The sequence below is a fragment of the Cherax quadricarinatus genome, chromosome 85 (assembly GCF_038502225.1).
Source record: "Cherax quadricarinatus isolate ZL_2023a chromosome 85, ASM3850222v1, whole genome shotgun sequence".
Classification (NCBI taxonomy): domain Eukaryota; kingdom Metazoa; phylum Arthropoda; class Malacostraca; order Decapoda; family Parastacidae; genus Cherax; species Cherax quadricarinatus.
The window spans coordinates 12,224,102-12,239,577 of NC_091376.1; the positions used below are offsets into that span (position 1 = coordinate 12,224,102).

At 43.7% G+C, this 15,476-nt stretch overlaps 1 protein-coding gene across 2 annotated transcripts in view; it reads left to right on the top strand.

Annotated features, from left to right (window-relative positions):
• The window catches only part of LOC128703155 (probable ribonuclease ZC3H12C), a 225,699-nt gene that overhangs the window by 174,217 nt on the left and 36,006 nt on the right, over positions 1-15,476 (top strand). Inside the window, exon 1 of one of the 2 annotated variants that reach the window (XM_053797726.2) lies at positions 14,703-15,322. The exons of the other annotated variant lie outside the window; for it this stretch is intronic. Within the exon in view, the coding sequence (XP_053653701.2) occupies positions 15,146-15,322 (177 nt within the window). The 5' untranslated portion in view covers positions 14,703-15,145. Of the gene's footprint in view, positions 1-14,702; positions 15,323-15,476 lie in introns of those variants that run through there. 2 annotated transcript variants of the gene reach the window in all.

Sequence of the window (15,476 nt, forward strand, 5' to 3'; positions counted from 1 at the left end):
CTCCTGTTTTTACATGTGAGTTCTGTCTGTGTACTCATGGCACTCCTGTTTTTATATGTGAGTTCTGTCTGTGTACTCAAGCCACTCCTGTTTTTATATGTGAGTTCTGTCTGTGTACTCAAGCCACTCCTGTTTTTATATGTGAGTTCTGTCTGTGTACTCAAGCCACTCCTGTTTTTATATGTGAGTTCTGTCTGTGTACTCAAGCCACTCCTGTTTTTATATGTGAGTTCTGTCTGTGTACTCAAGGCACTCCTGTTTTTATATGTGAATTCTGTCTGTGTACTCAAGGCACTCCTGTTTTTATATGTGAATTCTGTCTGTGTACTCATGGCACTCCTGTTTTTATATGTGAATTCTGTCTGTGTACTCAAGGCACTCCTGTTTTTATATGTGAATTCTGTCTGTGTACTCATGGCACTCCTGTTTTTATATGTGAATTCTGTCTGTGTACTCATGGCACTCCTGTTTTTAGTTGGGGACATCTTCCACTGTCTGTCCAGCTTTGTGCTTTCACGTGAAGTGATTTCTATGTCCAGGTTTGCTACCATTGCCGCCAGGATTTTCCAGATGACGCTCTGGTGTTAACTTCTAACACTAATAGTATGTTGCCTCCAGAGGTCTGCCTCTTGCATGCCTTCTTGGGGATTTTTTGTTTAATTTATCCCAAATTCCACCCAGGTGCATTTCTGACCCTGCGACTTTCTTCCCACCCCTCCTGCCCCGCCCCGTCCCGCCCCGTCACCCCCGCCCAGGTTCATTCACCACTAGGAAGATCCTGTTCGCTCGCCAAATACTTTTGCGGCAGCGATATTTTGTGAGGTTGATTGTCGCCTTCCTCGTTTGTGCGTCACGCCGAGGCCTGGTGCACACGTGGGTCTGGTGCACACCTGGGTCTGGTGCACACCTGGGTCTGGTGCACACTGGGGCCTGGTACACACCTGGGTTTGGTGCACACCAAGGCCTGGTACACACCTGGGTTTGGTGCACACCAAGGCCTGGTACACACCTGGGTTTGGTGCACACCAAGGCCTGGTACACACCTGGGTTTGGTGCACACCAAGGCCTGGTACACACCTGGGTTTGGTGCACACCAAGGCCTGGTACACACCTGGGTCTGGTGCACACCTGGGTCTGGTGCACACCAAGGCCTGGTACACACCTGGGTTTGGTGCACACCAAGGCCTGGTACACACCTGGGTTTGGTGCACACCAAGGCCTGGTACACACCTGGGTTTGGTGCACACCAAGGCCTGGAGTCGACAAGGGACCGATTACCTCAAGCTCCTCATCTTTCACCATTCTTCTCTGTACTGGACTGAAGAAGCCACAAACCCCCAGGTGTTGAACAAGTATCTCATTCTTCAACTTGTCAATTTTCTAAACCATTTACATGGTGGCCTGGTGGTTAACGCTCTCGCTTCACACGGTGAGGGCCTGGGTTCGATTCCCAGCCAGAGTAGAAACATTGGACGTGTTTCTTTCCACCTGTTGTCTATGTTCCCCATCAGTAAAATGGGTACCTGGGTGTTAGTCGACTGGTGTGGGTCGCATCCTGGGACACTGACCTAAGGAGGCCTGGTCACAGACCGGGCCGCGGGGGCGTTGACCCCCGGAACTCTCTCCAGATAAACTCCAGATGTAGCTGAGTGGTTAAAGGCGTCACGTTTGGAGCTAAACCACACTCGTGGATACCATCCAACGTGGGTTCGAATCCAGCTGGCTGCAGGATTTCTTCTGGATATAATTGTGCTGAAAAACAGAGAATGACATTACGAATATAATTTTGAAGACTAATATAGTGAAGAATCAGGGAAGATATGATTGAAGTGTACAGAGATAATAAATGCTCTTAAAATATCTAACCAAAGCAGGACTCACAACAGAGGAGTCGAGGGGAATGAATTTAGATTTAGAAAGGATACAGAAAGGATATGGGTGTAGCGAGGCAGAAGAGTCCGGGATGTGCTCCACACTCGACAAACTAAACACGCATTCAAGTTTCTAATTTATGTCTGTTCAGGAAATACGTCACAGCGAGAGAAGAATGAGCCGGAGGCGTACCAGGAGTCAGCCCCTTCGTCAGTAGTAGAGTTATGGTCAGAGCGACGATTGTGGTAGTACTAGTAGTAGTAGTAGTAGTACTAGTAGTAGTAGTAGTAGTAGTAGTAGTAGTAGTAGTAGTAGTACTGCGGTGGTGATGTACTGAATCACTCCAGGCTGAGGGACTAATTACCTCAAATTCCTCCCCATCTTCCACCGTTCTTCTCTGTATTGGACTGAAGAAACCACTGGCTGACGACACGCTTCTTCGTTAAAGACTCCCAAATGTTCCACAGCGGTGGTGAATTGGATAGGATTTCAGAAGGACCTGTCAAAATGGGCCAGAAGTCCTGTTGCAGTTCTCTTCTATACATATAATAGTATTTAAATAGCCATCTCCAACCCCACCCATATTACCATAGTCGTACCACTGGTGCAGCTGCTGCTGCTTCCGGTGTCTGGAAAAAATGTCACAGGAAAAAAGTTACAATTTATTTAAATACTATAAGCAAAAGTGACGAAACAGAACACTTTGCAGAGGTTCGGTCTCAGATCTGGCTGTGGTAGACTGGATGGCCTCATCCTCAGTTACCATTAAAGGACTGTTATCAGTTTGGGTTCCGACAACAGTCCTTGTGGGAAACTGTAACCCCACAAAGTAATTTATATATGATGATGTCACACATATGTAGAACATCTGTTTCTTAAGTAAGGCAATAAAACAAAATTATTTAGGTTAGGTTGTGACTTGATTTTTCCTGGATCCGCTACTACCTTCTTCTGGCAGTTTGCTGCCTCACTCCCGCCACTATATACTCCTTAGAGGAGCTGAACTCTTCTCCAGGGACTGACCACCTGAAAACTGCGTTTTCATGGGTGATGGACTGATTACATCGTCTTCACGTCTCTGTATACACCTTAGTTGCCTCTGTATTAAGACTGAAGAAGACGCTAAACTTAGTGGACTATTTCAGTAGCATCTGTGTGTTCGGTACTTGTCGTATCCAGCATCCAGTTCTTCGAGATGAGAGCTAACATCTCCAATATGACTGAGGATTCCAGCCTGGTTTCCACCACTGTTGTGTTGAAAATATAAAATAACGACAGATTGATGAGTAAGACATGTATTCAACAGTTGGACTTCTTCAGTCAAATACACAGGCAGCAGGTGTAGTAGTGAAATGAAGATGATGTAATTAGTCCACCAACCTTAGAGAAAAAGCATTTGAGGTGGTCAGTCCCTCAGCCTGGAGAATTTATTATTATTATTATAATCAAGGGGGAAGCGCTAAACCCGGAGGATTATACAGCGCCTGGGGGGGATGTGGAAGGCATACCTGGAGGTTACCTGGGGGTTATTCCGGGGATCAACGCCCCCGCGGCCCGGTCCACGACCAGGCCTCCCGATGGATCAGGGCCTGATCAACTAGGCTGTTACTGCTGGCCGCACGCAGTCCGACGTACGAGCCACAGCCCGGCTGATCCGGCACCGACTTTAGGTATCTGTCCAGCTCTCTCTTGAAGGCAGCCAGGGGTTTATTGGCAATTCCCCTAATGCTTGATGGGAGGCTGTTGAACAGTTTTGGGCCCCGGACACTTATGGTGTTTTCTCTTAGTGTACCAATGGCGCCCCTACTTTTTATTGGCGGCATTTTGCATCGCCTGCCCAGTCTTTTACTTTCGTAGGGAGTGATTTCTGTGTGCAGATTTGGGACCATTCCTTCCAAGATTTTCCAAGTGTAGATTATGATATATCTCTCCCTCCTGCGTTCCAACGAGTACAAGTCAAGACTTAATTCGGGGAACTGGAGCACAGATCCAATTCCCTAAATCAAGAGCCCCTCACCAACATCAAGGAACCTTCCTTGAGGGGTCAGCCTGGAGAAGAGTTCAGCTCCATGATCTGGAATGATAGTGGACTGTCCATCAGGGAGGATCTCACCAACAATCTCTACCAGCGTAGGAGTTTTGTTATCCATGAGCTTGTGGCCCATGACCACTCCACCACCTGGAAAGTTATGACAATTATCAGAAAGCACCAGGATCTTGTATCATCATCTGTGGGTAGGGAACCTGGTGGCGAACCTTCAAGACAACGAGTTAGACGTGTCACAAAGGAACGTCATCAGTCTTTGAAGACTTGCAAACACTAACTCCAAGGCTGTAATAATGTTGGTAGAATTACCGACAAGATGTAAAGTAAAAGGGCACAACTGCAACTAATGTGACATTTTATTGTGGCAACGTTTCGCTCTCCAGGAGCTTTGTCAAGCCTGGAGAGCGAAACGTTGCCACAGTACAATGTCACATTAGTTGCACTTGTGTCCTTTTACTTTACAACTCCAAGGCTGAGGGACAGATTACCTCATCTTTTGTATATAGTTCTACTGTCTTCTAATTATGTCCCAAAATCTGTATTGATAAAGCCACTGGAGGGCGAAACGTCTACAATAAAGATATCCAGATGTTACATATGTGTCTTAACTTTCAGTCTTTAAAGACCCTGTGGCTGGTCTTTGTGTGAATAAGTGGTTTACAAATTCGACAAGTTGATTAATGAGACACTTGTGCAAGGTTTCGCCACACACTGGCGTCTTCAGTCCAGTGCAGAGAAAGGTGTAAGATAAGGAGGTTGAGGTAATCAGTCCCTCAGCCTGGAGTTGATGTGTTGAGTCCAAATGTCTCATGTAAGTGTCTCATTTATCATTTGGTCTGTGTATCTGGACGATGTCTGGACGATGTCTGGACTCTGTGAATGAGAGGAGGATCTTAGAATATTTTCCTCATGGCGTTGGTTACAGCATCAGGTTCCAATAATATGATTGTTTTAAATTAAAACATAACAGTTAATAAACTGTTTATTGACTCGATTGGTTTATTACTGTGTTTTGTGTGTATGATCTTCCCAAGAATAAAACCATTGTAAGAGAGTGCAATTTCACGTGAATAAATTTAATATTTTTGTATTTTTCATAATGGTGTCTGCCCCTTTTTGCATTAAGACTCAGTGGTTTTTAAAGGAGTGGTTTTTAAAGGAGTGGTTTTTAAAGGAGTGGTTTTAAAGGAGTGGCTTTTAAAGGAGTGTTTTTTTTAAAGGAGTGGTTTTTAAAGGAGTGGCTTTTAAAGGAGTGGCTTTTAAAGGAGTGTTTTTTTAAAAGGAGTGGCTTTTAAAGGAGTGGCTTTTAAAGGAGTGTTTTTTTTAAAGGAGTGGCTTTTAAAGGAGTGGCTTTTAAAGGAGTGTTTTTTTTAAAGGAGTGGTTTTTAAAGGAGTGGCTTTTAAAGGAGTGGCTTTTAAAGGAGTGGTTTTTAAAGGAGTGGTTTTAAAGGAGTGGTTTTTAAAGGAGTGTTTTTTTTAAAGGAGTGGTTTTTAAAGGAGTGGCTTTTAAAGGAGTGGCTTTTAAAGGAGTGGTTTTTCCTAGATAGACTTTGTTCCTAGTTTCTTTTTTATATATGCCGGTACCCAGGTACTCCAGGTAGGTACAAGTACTGCCGTCTACCTACCTACCAGGTAGGTAGGTAGGTAGACGGTAGCCATATGGGCGTGTAAGTTTAAGTACAGGTATATAAAAAAAGTATAATTATAATACTTAGTAACGTGTGTAAAAACGTGTGTAAATTACCTAGGATAACCCCTAAAAGGTTAGATAAAGTGACTTATTTCCACTGGGGTTTTTGATGTCCATTGGGGTATATATCTCTGGTAGCTGTTGCTATTTGTGTCCGTGTTTGCCGGTAGTTCTGCTTACAGGTCAGTGTCTAGACACCACGCCTTCAGCAGAGGCTGCAGGCACCTGCTGGGGTTGAACGAATTGGTTAAGGGGTGGTGGTGGTGGAGGGGTGGGGAATATCTATCTTGGGGTGGTAGTAGGGGAGGGTGGCTGTGATGGTGATAGTCAGGGTGGGTGGTAGGGAAAGTTCGTAGGGTCCTGGCGTACATCCGTGTGTTGGACCTCCCCCACCCAGACACGCCGCAGGTGTTTGATCATCTCCACCTCAGATGGGTGTTGCTACACCTACCTCACTTTTCCCTCTGTGGGTAGGTGAAGGTAGGGGTGATATGGACATGCCTAGCATGGGTCAGTAGGCCTACCGCATGTTCCAATATTTGTGTTGGTAATGTATGTTGTATACGCTTCCATAACGGAATGTTTTGGAGGGTATGTACAGTGAGAGGTATGTATCTTTCGGTGTATATATACGGAGGGGTATATATCTCTTGGTGCATATGCACGGAGAGGTATATATCTCTGTGTATACACCCGGACAGATGTTTGTCTTTCGCGTATATCTACGGAGAGTTGCGTATCGATGTAGTATACGTGGAAAGTTTACATTAATCCCTATTTTTAGGAATGGAAGAATCCTTAACTGGTGGTGTACAGGTGATCTACAGCCTTAATGATGCAGTCGATAGTCTGTAAACCTAGCCAATCAACAGGGTGTTGTGGTCTAAAATGACCTGATCATAACCCCGTTTTTGGCACAAGCCGCAGGGAAGAGCAGTGTAAGGTCCTGTTTCATGTATCAGGGAGGAGGGTAGGAGGAAGGGAGGGTAGGAGGGAGGGAGGGTAGGAGGGAGGGTACGAGAGGAGGGAGGGAAGGAGATGTTTGTAGGTTACCAGTTCAAGGTGAAGAAGAGCGTCTTGACTCGTGTCATAAGGCTCACTTTTGCTTGATGCACATGGCTTCGACCTGCTCGAAAGCATCCAGTGAAATTTTGTGTTATTGTGGAGGTTAGGGCGGCTGGTGTCGACGATTCACATCCTGTTGTGTCTCCCCTACACCCACCCACCTCCTCGGTACCCTCCACCTACCACCCATACCTAGCTTTTGTTTCCAGTGTAACTGTCATATAGAATAGTGTAGCAACACACTGCTGGTGTTCCCACAATATAACTATCATGTAGAATAGTGTAGCAGCACACTGCTGGTGTTCCCACAATGTAACTATCATATAGAATAGTGTAGCAGCACACTGCTGGTGTTGCCACAATGTAACTATCATACGTAGTGTAGTAGCACACTGCTGGTGTTGCCACAATGTAACTATCATGCGTAGTGTAGCAGCACACTGCTGGTGTTGCCACAATGTAACTATCATACGTAGTGTAGTAGTAGTACACTGCTGGTGTTGCCACAATGTAACTATCATACGTAGTGTAGCAGCACACTGCTGGTGTTGCCACAATGTAACTATCATACGTAGTGTAGTAGTACACTGCTGGTGTTGCCACAATGTAACTATCATGCGTAGTGTAGCAGCACACTGCTGGTGTTGCCACAATGTAACTATCATACGTAGTGTAGTAGTACACTGCTGGTGTTGCCACAATGTAACTATCATACGTAGTGTAGTAGTACACTGCTGGTGTTGCCACAATGTAACTATCATACGTAGTGTAGTAGTACACTGCTGGTGTTGCCACAATGTAACTATCATACGTAGTGTAGTAGTACACTGCTGGTGTTGCCACAATGTAACTATCATACGTAGTGTAGTAGTACACTGCTGGTGTTGCCACAATGTAACTATCATATAGAATAGTGTAGCAGCACACTGCTGGTGTTGCCACAATGTAACTATCATACGTAGTGTAGCAGTACACTGCTGGTGTTGCCACAATGTAACTATCATGCGTAGTGTAGCAGCACACTGCTGGTGTTGCCACAATGTAACTATCATACGTAGTGTAGTAGTACACTGCTGGTGTTGCCACAATGTAACTATCATGTAGAATAGTGTAGCAACACACTGCTGGTGTTGCCACAATGTAACTATCATGCGTAGTGTAGCAGCACACTGCTGGTGTTGCCACAATGTAACTATCATACGTAGTGTAGTAGTACACTGCTGGTGTTGCCACAATGTAGCAGTACACTGCTGGTGTTGCCACAATGTAACTATCATACGTAGTGTAGCAGTACACTGCTGGTGTTGCCACAATGTAACTATCATACGTAGTGTAGTAGTACACTGCTGGTGTTGCCACAATGTAACTATCATACGTAGTGTAGCAGTACACTGCTGGTGTTGCCACAATGTAACTATCATACGTAGTGTAGCAGTACACTGCTGGTGTTGCCACAATATAGCAGTACACTGCTGGTGTTGCCACAATATAGCAGTACACTGCTGGTGTTGCCACAATGTAGCAGTACACTGCTGGTGTTGCCACAATGTAGCAGTACACTGCTGGTGTTGCCACAATGTAGCAGTACACTGCTGGTGTTGCCACAATGTAGCAGTACACTGCTGGTGTTGCCACAATATAGCAGTACACTGCTGGTGTTGCCACAATGTAGCAGTACACTGCTGGTGTTGCCACAATGTAGCAGTACACTGCTGGTGTTGCCACAATGTAGCAGTACACTGCTGGTGTTGCCACAATGTAACAGTACACTGCTGGTGTTGCCACAATGTAGCAGTACACTGCTGGTGTTGCCACAATGTAGCAGTACACTGCTGGTGTTGCCACAATATAGCAGTACACTGCTGGTGTTGCCACAATGTAGCAGTACACTGCTGGTGTTGCCACAATGTAGCAGTACACTGCTGGTGTTGCCACAATATAGCAGTACACTGCTGGTGTTGCCACAATATAGCAGTACACTGCTGGTGTTGCCACAATATAGCAGTACACTGCTGGTGTTGCCACAATGTAACTATCATACATAGTGTACTAGTTGATAAATTAGACACATGTGCAACACTTGGGTATCTCTATAAAGATACCCAAGTGTCGCACATGTGTCTAATCAATCAACTTGTCGGTTCTCTGAGCCATTCATCAACATAGTTTACTAGTACACTGACTGAATACAGTCTTCCATACACTGAATACAGCCCCCATACACTGAATACAGCCCCCATACACTGAATACAGCCCCCCATACACTGAATACAGCCCCCATACACTGAATACAGCCCCCCATACACTGAATACAGCCCCCCATACATTGAATACAGCCCCCATACACTGAATACAGCCCCCATACACTGAATACAGCCCCCATACACTGAATACAGCCCACCATACACTGAATACAGCCCACCATACATTGAATACAGCCCACCATACACTGAATATAGCCCTCCATACACTGAATACAGCCCACCATATACTGAATACAGCCCACCATACACTGAATATAGCCCACCATACACTGAATACAGCCCACCATACACTGAATATAGCCTTCCATACACTGAATACAGCCCTCCATACACTTATTATAGCCCTTCGTACACTGAATACAGCCCTCCATACACTGAATACAGCCCTCCATACACTGAATACAGCCCTCCATACACTGAATACAGCCCTCCATACACTGAATACAATCATCCATACACTGAATATAGCCCTCCGTACACTGAATACAGCCCACCATACACTAGTATAATAGCCCTCCATACACTGAATACAGTCATCCATACACTGAATATAGCCCTTTGGTTACTGTGGCTTGATTTTTTCCATATATATATATATATATATATATATATATATATGTATGTATGTGTGTGTGTGTGTGTGTGTGTGTGTGTAGTAATCATGACTGCCGCTCACCGTCAGTGTCGTCGCCACCAACCCGGAAGTGAGAGTCGTATAGGTACGTACGTGTACACACACACACACACACACACACACACACACACCACGGAAATGGATACGTCACGAATACATACACGGATACATAGATACATATATGGATACACACACACATAGCTTTAAGAAGGGGTATGATAAAGTTCACAGAGCAGGAAGAGTGACCTAGAAGCAGCCAGTGAATAGGCAGGGCCAGGAGCTGTGATTCGACCCCTGTAACAACAACTAGGCGAGTACACATACACACAGCGAAGAGACAGGTCCAGGAGCAGTGAATCGACCCCTGCAACCACAAATGGTGAGTACGGATAGGTGAACACACACAACATACACACAGCACACACAACATACACACAACATACAATACACACAACATACACACAGCACACACAACATACACACACAACATACAACACACACAACATACAACACACACAACATACACACAGCACACACAACATACAACACACACAACATACACACAGCACACACAACATCCACACACAACATACAACACACACAACATACACACAACATACAATACACACAACATACACACAGCACACACAACATACACACAACATACAATACACACAACATACACACAACATACAATACACACAACATACACACAGCACACACAACATACACACACAACATACACACAACACACAAACACACACGGGAGGAACTCGACTGCAAAAACCATCAGGACTGAGGCAGGGAAGTCCTGGCTTACAAACTTGCTGGAATTTTATGATAAAACAGAGGAAATTATGTAAGAAAGACACGGATGGGTCGACTGCATGTTCCAGGAATACAGGAAGTCAGTCGATACCGCAAAAGTGTGAAGATTGAGCCACATAATATCTTTATTTAATACCAGTACATGTACAAGGTATACAGACCATAGCTGACATCAGTGACATACTACTGTATAGAAAGCCGCTTGTTATGCTGAGCATTTCCCGCAAATTAGGTTAATTTTGTCCCCAGGATGCGGCCCATACCAGTCGACTAACACCCAGGTACCTATTTTACTGCTAGGTGGACATGGACGGCAGGTGCCTTAAGGAAACATGTCCTAATATTTTTCAGCCGTACAGGAGATCGAACCTCGGATCTCAGTGTGTGAGATGAGTGCCCTAGCGATCGAGCCACGGGAAACTGGAAGAGTAGGCGGGAGTGCAAGTACTCGAATGGATGGATATGGGATAGACGGTGATAGTTAAGGAGGAAATATAATTATGGGTGAGATTAACAATCGGGGTCCCCCAAGAATCAGTGTAAGTGGCTGCTGGAGTTTAATCCAATCAAGATAATGGTAATTAGTGCAAAATAGAGCAAATCAGAGACGGTGAAAAAAAAGCCCTGATCAATATATAAGCTGGGAAGAAACTTAATTATTTATTTTGATATTATTATTGCTGTATAATTATTATTGTATTTTATTATCATTATTATTGGAAATGAGGCAGTCAGGTTTGATTCGAGGGAGGAGAGAATAGGTCCGCTTCTTTGGATCAAGAGCACCTCATTGGCATCAAGACACTTCACTGGGAGGGAGTTGGGAGTAAATATACCACCGAACATATCACCAGAGCCGGCTAATTCACGTAACGTCATCGGCTCATCCCAGGCTAGCAGCGCTGCGTGGCCCATACGGGTTTATCACTTAAATATGATTATAATAATCATACCAGGCTAGCCAATCTTATAGCTGTATTCAGGAACTTAAGGAAATCTAGACATTGTACACTGATTTATGCGAGGCATGGCTTCGAATACGCGGCACCAGCATGGAGCCCACACCTTTAAAAGTGCCTTCAGTGGCTAGAGAACGTTAAAAAATACACCTAGATTGGTTCTAGAAACGTGAAAGCACATTGAGAAGCAGGAGAAAGTTAAAGTATTAGTAAGTATGCTGCTCTACGAGAAGAAGATGAAATTAATAAATCTGACAACCTTGGAGGAGAGAAGGACCTTGGGGAGACATGATAACGACGTACAGGATACTTAGAAGTTTCGATAGATCAGATAAGGACAGGCTGCAGGAAATACATTGGTGGGAGCTAAAAACAGACAGCCATGGGGATGTTAGGAAATACTGTACTTCTTCAGCCATAAGGTGGTAAACATACACAGTTTCAAGAGTAGGTATGGTAGAGATCAAGAGGTCAGGAACAACTGTATTCCTTCACCTCTCTCTCTCTCTCTCTCTCTCTCTCTCTCTCTCTCTCTCTCTCTCTCTCTCTCTCTCTCTCTCTCTCTCTCTCTCTCTCTCTCTCTCTCTCATAGATTCTCTTGCATTTGTATACTTACATTGTTGACACAAGAAGGAAGGTTATCTTGTACAGTAGTTGTTATTGTATAATGTCTTTCCGCTGTACCGAAGTTGACGCAGGAAAACTTCCCAAGAGTGACCTTTGCTGACGACTTGTTCTGACCTTCGGAAATCACAGCTTAAGAAACGGGTTTATCCTATGGAACTCCAGCTCTCACGAGACTTCAGGATCACTGGCTGTGTTCTGTTACTTCATTTCACTACGTCGAACCTGAGACAGGAAAACTGGAAAGAGTATCCTGACTTGTGACCTTCGGGAAGTACGGATTTAGAAATAGGTTTATCCTTTGGAATGTTTGTACCCAGGGGGCTTCAGGAGCGAGTCTTGTAAGAGTTGTAGGGAGAGTCGGATTAACTCCCGGGTAATGTGAGTCTTCCAAGTCATCATTAATCTTCCGCTCTGTTGAGTGATTTGAGTTCGTTTTATACTCAATTTTAGGTTTTAGTTTCTCATGGCGGAGAAACTTAAAATTTGTCTTTGCCGAGTATCATATTGTTTTCCGTGACCCACTGGAAGACCAGATATATATCAGCTTGGAGGTTTGATCTGTCCAAGTGGATACCACTCATAGAAATTCTGGTATCGTCTGCAAATGATGATACGATGGTACAATCTTTGTTAAATATGAGGATGAAAAGAGAATTGGGGTGAGTTTTGTGTCTTGGGCAACAGAACATTTTCACTTGCCTCTGATATTACATTGTTCACTATTTCTCTTTGAATTCTATTTGTTAGAAAGTTATATATCGATCTGATCACTTCTCTAATCCTTTTCGCACGCATTTTGTGTGTAACAAAAAGAATAACATTTGTTAAAAGTTTTTTCAGTGTGTGTGTACACTACATCAGCATTTTCTTTGACTTCCAGTACATCAGAAGCTGTGTCATAATGTTGCAGTAATAGTTGGTCTCTTGTGCAATCCACGTGTTTAGCAGTCCTGTTTCCTCAAACTCAATAATGTGGGATGTCAGTGTTATCGATCCTTAGTTGTTTTTTTTATGTGGTTGATTTACTGCCTTGGTTAATATATGCTTAGACAGGCTGTTGGTGACAGCTGCCTATATTCCAGAGATGGTGTCACAGCCCGCCTGATTAAGAGATTATTGAAAGTTCCCTCTTAGTTTTCTTACTGCATCAGTCCGTTTTATTTCTGTTGTTTTGTAATGACTTGATATGTCTTCTGTGTCCGAACTCCATCTAGATATAATAGGTAAGGCACATGATAGTGTTTCTATTCCAGGTCTTTACCCACAAGTCTGGGCCTGCGGCAGAGTGCATTACTTACGGTAATGGTTTCTTGGAAGTCAAGTGTATGTCAGAAATTATGCAGATGTTGCTAAGTTTGAATCTCATAAAAAATATTTGGATTGTCAATCACTGGTGTGACTACTGACTCACTGAATACGAGGGGTGTACAGCAGATGCTGCAGGCATGACTCCTTCAGTATTCCTGCTCTCTCAACTTGACCATACTTCCTAACAATCGATGAACAATGGATGAACTGGTAAATGATTTTGAACAGAAAAATTTGTAGAGAACTGGTACGTACACACACACACACACACACACACACACACACACACACACATACACACATACACACACACACACACACACACACACACACACACCTACCTATCTACCTCACCTTCTCCTGGTATACCTACATCACTTTCACCTGCTATACCAACCGTACTTTCACCTGCTGTACCTACCTATCTAACCTTCACCTGCTACATCTACCTCATCTTCACCTGCTATACCAGCCTCCTCGATATGACACTAAGATGAGATAATTGGTTTGGTCGACACAGGAGGGCCATTAAGGCTGCATGTTACCTGTACACCACCAGCCAAGAATACTTATATACCTTTAATACATATATGTATACCATTAATACCTATATACCTCCCCAAATGTATATACATTATTATTTCTCTCAGTGCACACATATCCATATATATATATATATATATATATATATATATATATATATATATATATATATATATATTAGTACTAAGATATACTTCCAGTGTGTAGTGTTGTTTCTTATATACTTGTGTAAGATAGCAACAGCATGGTAGTCCTGTCTGTCCACACGTTACATCCCATTGGAGCGAGAACCTTGGTGAGTTGGAAATGACTAGCATGAACCAGTAGGCCTGCTGTAGTGTTCATTCTTGTGGAGGCCTATGTGAAAGACAAAATGTGGAGTTAATCTGTCTAGCTAGGTTTATGGCGGTAATTAGGAAGGCTTCTAGGTAAGCTTACAGAGTTGCATATTGAGTACCTAGTTACCTAAAGGTTATCTGAAGGCTACTACAGAGGCTCCGGGACCTGGTTCCAGACTAAGCCTCTTGGTTGATGACCTTTTCAACAAGACTAAAACTTTTGTATTTAATTTTAGCAAGGTAGGTTATTCAGATATCTCTCGTGTTGGTGTTAGTGTAGTGTTAGTGTGGTGTGGTGGTGGTGTTAGTGTGGTGGTGGTAGTGTGATGGTGAGTGGTGAAGTGAGAGGCAGTATTATCTAAGCAGTATTGCTGTGGTGTGTGTGATGGGTGAGGGGGAAGGTGGCAGTCTTGATGTGGCTAGCTATTGACGGCAGTGGAGGGTAAGAATACAGAGGGAGGAGGTGATGGAGGGAGGATGGAGATATTTGAGGGAGGGTGGCTGAGAGGTTGGCTGGCTGGCTGGGCGGCAGCAGTTGACAGTAGAGCTGGAGAGCCGGCAGGCGGCGGAGGGGGTAGTGTTAAGTTGCTATCACCTGCCTCGCTCCCTCTCTCTCTCTCTCTCACTAAGACTACTCGCTCAAACTACTAATACTATCTCTCACGCACACACACACACTAGCCAGCGCCCATGTTGAACAACGTTATTGAACAAGAAGTGTTTTCTGAAGAACTTACGTTCTTAGCCAGAAATTAAGTTCAATGTAAATGAAGTTCGGTGATTTATATTGAAAAAAAAGTTATTTATTAATATACTTACATACACTGCAATAACTAGTAAATTTATCAAAGTGATAAGCGTCAAAAAAAAAAAGTGTAGCGGTTAAGAAAATCAAACTTCGACAAATATACTGTAGTAAACCATACCATAGAATAGTATATTGTTAGAATAGTGTGTGTGTTAGTGGTGTATGGTTTGTGAGGAGGGTGTAGTGAGCAGTGTGGTAGGAGGAGGAGGAGGAGGAGGTGGAGGGGTGTACCCGGATCTGGAGGTTGTGGGTAGTGTGTCATGGTGGTGTTCCCCCCCTCAACCTCCACCATGCTCCTCCCACCATAACACCATGACTATTGTCTCAACATACTCTTTGGTAAGTCACACACCAACTTCTATATATATATATATATATATATATATATATATATATATATATATATATATATATATATATATATATATAATGTTAGTGTTTTGTGTGATCATGTGTGTTTATAGCATGTAACCAGGTGTGTGTGTATTTTCAC